This window comes from Brassica oleracea, chromosome C6 (genome assembly GCF_000695525.1).
Source record: "Brassica oleracea var. oleracea cultivar TO1000 chromosome C6, BOL, whole genome shotgun sequence".
NCBI classification, from domain to species: domain Eukaryota; kingdom Viridiplantae; phylum Streptophyta; class Magnoliopsida; order Brassicales; family Brassicaceae; genus Brassica; species Brassica oleracea.
The window spans coordinates 2,688,706-2,694,802 of NC_027753.1; the positions used below are offsets into that span (position 1 = coordinate 2,688,706).

At 34.3% G+C, this 6,097-nt stretch overlaps 2 protein-coding genes across 2 annotated transcripts in view; one reads left to right on the plus strand and one right to left on the minus strand.

The window, feature by feature from the left end:
* Positions 1-959, plus strand: part of LOC106299148 — an 11,643-nt gene extending 10,684 nt beyond the window's left edge. Inside the window, exon 3 of the mRNA XM_013735282.1 lies at positions 1-959. Coding sequence (XP_013590736.1) covers positions 1-804 — 804 coding nt within the window. The 3' untranslated portion in view covers positions 805-959.
* A 1,944-nt stretch (positions 960-2,903) lies between these two features.
* Positions 2,904-4,975, minus strand: LOC106298278 (G-protein coupled receptor 1). The gene is made up of 9 exons (XM_013734379.1): positions 4,634-4,975; positions 4,528-4,559; positions 4,278-4,447; positions 4,088-4,182; positions 3,906-4,007; positions 3,762-3,818; positions 3,518-3,661; positions 3,375-3,445; positions 2,904-3,281 (listed from the first exon to the last, which is right to left on the minus strand). The coding sequence occupies exons 1-9, from the start codon at positions 4,814-4,816 to the stop codon at positions 3,152-3,154; spliced, it is 984 nt and encodes a 327-aa protein (XP_013589833.1). The 5' UTR covers positions 4,817-4,975; the 3' UTR covers positions 2,904-3,151.
* Positions 4,976-6,097: the final 1,122 nt, after the last annotated feature.

Consider the following 6,097-nt stretch of genomic DNA (forward strand, 5'->3'; position numbering starts at 1 on the left):
GAGAAGAAAAATGCAAGGTGCTTTGCAATAACGAATGGTAAGAGCAGTGCAAGGTGCTTTGCAGTGGAAGCTGGGAAGAACAATGCTAGGTGTTTTGCTGTGGAGGCCGAGAAGAAAAATGCAAGGTGCTTTGCAATAACGAATGGTAAGAGCAGTGCAAGGTGCTTTGCAGTGGAAGCTGGGAAGAACAATGCTAGGTGTTTTGCTGTGGAGGCCGAGAAGAAAAATGCAAGGTGCTTTGCAATAACGAATGGTAAGAGCAGTGCAAGGTGCTTTGCAGTGGAAGCTGGGAAGAACAATGCTAGGTGTTTTGCTGTGGAGGCCGAGAAGAAAAATGCAAGGTGCTTTGCAATAACGAATGGTAAGAGCAGTGCAAGGTGCTTTGCAGTGGAAGCTGGGAAGAACAATGCTAGGTGTTTTGCTGTGGAGGCCGAGAAGAAAAATGCAAGGTGCTTTGCAATAACGAATTGTAAGCGCAGTGCAAGATGCTTTGCAATTGAAGTTGAGAAGAAAAATGATATTGCTGTGGAGGCGGAGAAGAAAAATGCAAGGTGCTTTGCAGTGGAAGCTAAGAAGAACAGTGATAAGTGCTTTGCTGTGGAGGCTGAGAAGAAAAATGCAAGGTGTTTTGCAATGATAGATGGTAAGAGCAGTGCAAGGTGCTTTGCAATGGCCACCGGAAAGAACAGTGCAAGGTGCTTTGCAGTGGCGGCTGAAAAGAACGGTGGATGTGGATGTGGTAATTTGATGGAGAACAATGCTAAGGAAAATGCTCCACTGGCGGAAGGCGCTATTGCAGCTTAATTACTCAACTGAAGAAGTTCTAATGTGTAATGCCAATGTAAAATATATGTAATATATGATCTGGAAATGCTGTGAAACAAATGAGTGATGTTTCTAATGTTACATGTTACATGTACATGCTAATGTATATAAATAAGTTACAACAGTTTAATATCTATTTGAGTGTTTATATTGGAGTGGTGCGTTAAGGATTGGATCGAGGCGAGCTTTGGATAGAAACTTTTTCAGTGTAAACTTGAGTTTTCTTTAGGGTTTTTAGTAATTAAACCTTTCAAATAAAGATGAATTGTAAAAAAACCCCTCAACTTTAATTCCATTAATATATGTTACATTCCGTCTTAAAAACCATGACGGTGGGTGACATACATTAACGGTTTATAAGTTGAGGGTTTATAATGTTGAAAACTTAGTTGATGGGTTTTTTACGATTTAAAAATAATTTAGTAGTTTTATCACTAAAATTCATTAAATGTTTTAAAAAAATTATTATCATTTATACATTGTTTTATATTGATTTATAAGCCTTTAAAACCAATCTATAAATTTTAATACATTACTTTATAACTGATTTATAAAGCTTCATAAATATTATAATACTTTTACATATGATTAATACGGTTTCACAATGATTTTATAACTTTTTATAATTTATGCTACTTGTTAGGATAAAATAATCTAACATTATTCATGATACTACTAAAACATAAAGTAATACAATAAATCAAGAAGCATATATCAAATATATTATTTTATTGAACAAGAAAACAAAAATATAACATATTTGTTGAGAAATCAATGAGAATAAAAATAATCATGTATTATTTTTGGTGGATATAGAGAAAATATGAGACGGAGGACTAAAATCATGAAAATAGGAAAAAGTGCGTCTTACTCTAAATAGAAAGATTAATTTCATGGATAAATTATCCTCAATACTACTTACGACTTAATATAACTTAGAAACTTTAAATTGTTTTATGATAAATTATTGTGTTAAATTTTTTAAAATTTGTTTTAAAGGCTTATAAATCAATCTAAAACAATGTATAAATGATAATAAATATTTTAAAACATTTAATGACTTTTAGTAATAAAACTTCTCAACTATTTTTGAATAGTAAAAACCCCATCAACTAAATTTTTAACATTATAAACCTTCAACTTATAAACCGTTAACGTATGTTACCCTCCGCCATGGTTTCTTAGACGGAGGGTAACATATGTTCACGGATTATTTTTAAATGATTTTTAACGTTAAAACCCCTCAACTAAGTTAGTTTTGGGTAAAAAACCTCAAACTTAGTATTTAACGAAAAAAACCTCAAACTAACTTTATGTAATGAATTAATGTAAACCTCCTCAATTATGTTTAATTAATATAGAAACCCATAAACTAAAGATTTACTGGTAGTAATGGTAATTATGACCAGTTAGAGTTTAATTCATTAAATAGAGTTAGTTGAAGAGATTTAACGTTAAAAATCTTTTTTTACGATTCAGTCGAGGGGTTTAATTACCAAAAATCCTTTTTTTAATTGGTGTTTAAGCATTTATGGGCTTTATAATTTTATTGTGTATTGGATCCTAATGACGGAGGACTGGCACAGTGTTTTTATGTATTGTTTTATATGATTCAAAGTATTATTTTGCCTTTTTCAATGTAATTGTGATTGACATTATCAAGCACAGCTATGTGTATGTTGCCAAATTCTTGTGCTTCAGAATAACATGATTTAAGTATTATTTTCCAATTTTCAAATCGCTTCTGATCGACATTATCAAACGCTTTAATGTGAAGACACATGAAGTTGCTCCTTTGCCTGCGAGAAAATATCTTTGGATAACTTTGAAATAGGATTGAAGAGGATTTTCTCTCAAGAGGCAGTTTCAAGAGTTTGTTCTTGATTTTGAGGATCGGATTACATTCGGGATTATATCCTTGGTGGAATTCGATTGTTTCTTTGTTAATCAAACATATCATAGGTGTTTGCTTAATAGAGGTTTCATGATCATTGTATGAGTGTTAAGTTTCTTTGATTTGGTTTGGGTTTAGGCAAGATTGTGTCTGCAATAAATAATATAAGGACATGTTTGCATGATAAAATAAAAAAAAATAATGATTTGTCAAATTCGTGCTCCCAAAGAATGATTCATCTACATGGACGCATTGTTGTGCATCCCCTTCACCATATCTAAGAGATAGAAAGAAGAACACATTGGGACTCATAAACGTACGACTTAAAGGCAAAAACTTACCAATCTCCACCCAAATTGCTATTATCATCATAATACGCCGCCTTCTTGTTATCGGTCCACGAAAATACAATGTTGAAAAGTTAGTGATCGATCATTGCTGCTCCTCCGTTTTTAGTGAGACCATTTCACTTCGCTGCTGTTGTTGTTGGTGCATAATCAGATGGTGGTTCTTTGGTCTCAAATTGCTCGGAAGCCATCGATATATCCGCTCCGGCAAGAACCTAGCAGTGCCAAGGATTTCAGTTCAGGACGATCACGCTTCATTGATTCTTTGGGAATAATATAGCATACCAAAGAGAATCTCTGTGACTTACAGTTCCAGTCTTTCGTGGATTGCTTTGCGCACTGAGCTGTTGAAACCATATGCTATTGAATTGAACAAGCCCTGGAAATTAAAACATCCAGTGTAAGCAAAGATGATCTGTGGAGAGTTTTATAATAGGTGTTTGTTTGTTACCATTAGTGCAGCTGTTCCCACGTCAAGAGCTGAGAGCCAGAAGATCTGATGGCCTGGCTCGATGAAATCATGAATACGGTTGATAGTACCGAATGCCCATGAGCCTATTAGAATGAGTGGGTAGTATCCCCAACGGTTCAACACCTGTGGTTTCAGGAAACAAGCATTAAGGTTTAATCTAGGAACCAAAGTCAGACATAATATACAGAATGGTATTAGCAATATAGAAGAAGAAGAAAAAAACCTTTAACTCTGCTCTATTATCAAACTGATCCACTCGGTCTGACATTCCAACCGCCATCTGAAATTTAACACCACCGTGTCAGTAGATAGACAAGTGTCGAAATGAGGTTATGTGAATATTTTCAAAAGACAATTAATTACATACACGTCTAGCGTTTCTTAGCATCCGTATCACTTGGAAGTATGTAAAGCCATTGTAGAGAATGGCACCCCAAAGAGGAGCATAGAAGGTTAAGAAATGAACAGCCTGCATAAGTTGGAGAAAAAGAAGGACTCAGGTAGTAAGTAGTAACCAATCGTTTTGCTAAACTAAAGATTATCTCGTACCTTTCCTTTAAGACCAGTTTGAGTCCAGCACCAAGGCCCCAAATGAGAGTGGTTATTACCAAAAGAACGTATGACAGTCACAACCAAGGAAGTTCCTGCCCAAGATTGGATTTGGATGTATAAACAGTTTAGCACATTCTCAAACTGAGTGATCTAAATCTAAAAAGAGTATCCCTCTCTTTTCACCTACCCCAAACATACAAGTGAAACATGGCTTCCAAATCCTCCACATCAGTCTTATGCTTGACGACGGTGCGGTGAAGAGTGAAAGCAATAGTGGTTGTCCACAAGAAGGAAGCAACGCAGAAGAAATGAGTTGTGTAGCCTTGTGCATCACAAATAAACCCCTTGGAAGGATCACTACATGATCAATCAAGAAGAGTGTAAACAATCATCTTTAGCAACAATCGATGGTAAGTAAGTAAACAAACAAAGCATACCCTACGATTAGGAAGAAGCTGCATAGCATATCCTGCAATCAATCACCTTCTTAGATTCAGCAAATAACCCTAGATCTACCTTGATCTTTGATTTACTGAAACTTACGGAGAGAGCGAGGTAGAAGACGAGCTTGAAGGAGAACTTGCGGAGTTCTTTGAAGAGGCAGTAGCACAGGACGATGAAGGTTGACCCGACGAAGGAGAGACTCGACGCTCCGGTGTTAATCGCCGTTAGAATGCTACGATCTCCGGCAGTTAAGCCTCCGCCGGCACTGAGAACCGCCGACATCGTTATCTGCGATTCGAAAAACCGATCGACGGATTTTGGCTTTTTCGAGTTCGTCGTTTCCTTTCCGTCGCGTGGTGGGCTAACCTCTCGTCCCGGTCGGGTCGGGTCGGGTTGAGTTATGTTTAATGAACCGGACTCCTCGTTACATTCTGATTCAAGCCTAGCCCAAACATTTGGTTTAGCCTCATTGTTCAAAAGTATTTATATCAAAATTTTGTAAAGATACAGGTGTGGTGATCGGTTAATGCTGTAGAAGCTGCACACAGCATTATGAGATGTATTTATTAATAAAAAAATTATGCATGTATATAATATAATCTATTATACTAATCATACTTTAAAATAAAAACTACAGCAATAAAATCTACATGTACAATAAAAAATTGACAGCAATAATCCTACAGTAAAAAAAATAAAACTACAGTTCGTACCAATCAACCCCATAGATATCCCATTTCTAAAAAACAAAAAAATAGGTAATTACATTGTACGTATGACACTCAAAAAATTAAATAATTAATTGTATAACCAAAAAAAAATACCTTGATATTCACGTATTTTGTGTCTTATATACCAAAACACCCTTCAAATTTCTTGTTCTTTCTGTTGTGTGAGTCTCCAAGACCCCTTGATGAGTGAGATATTTGACAGATTTTTTTGCACTTAAATTCGGATCAATCGAAACTCGAAATACAACCTCCTTTTAATTTCCATCACCGATATTATGCTATGCTACAACACGATGATTTCTTATGTTAGATGGTCACCGTCGTTATCAATAGGTTTCTCTAATTGATTATCACCATTTATTATTGTTCTCATTTCCGTATCGTCTTCATTATTTCTTTTATGTTTAATCAATTTTTAGTTTACAAGTCTAATCTATTAATCATATTTATCTAGTATAGTTTATTGTGACAAAATATTATATATTATTTTAAGATTTTAATTTTATTTAAAATATTATAAGTATTATTATATTTTATATTTGGGTTTAGCGTTAAGTTATTAGGATTTAATATTCAGATAATAGGGCGGGTGGAAGTAAAGGTTTATGATTATATTATTTATAAAATCTCTATACTATTTATTTATTAATTCACCATTTTGTCCATACTATTTTCTTTATATGATGCTTAATTTTATTAATTTACGTATGTAAATAGAATAGATTATTTATTTTATATTATTTGTAGATTATCCATACCTTATACATTTAAAACAAAATCTTCACTTATATCCATTATTGTTCCGACGCTTACATCGTGTATAGATGTTTAA

Excerpts from the sequence above, each read along its gene's own strand:
- LOC106298278 (XM_013734379.1), bottom strand. The coding sequence starts at position 4,816 with ATGTCGGCGGTTCTCAGTGCCGGCGGAGGCTTAACTGCCGGAGATCGT. Across the intron at positions 4,560-4,633 it reads TCTTCTACCTCGCTCTCTCC|GATATGCTATGCAGCTTCTT; the intron begins GTAAGTTTCAGT and ends GATTGATTGCAG. Across the intron at positions 3,446-3,517 it reads TGGGAACAGCTGCACTAATG|GGCTTGTTCAATTCAATAGC; the intron begins GTAACAAACAAA and ends TTTAATTTCCAG.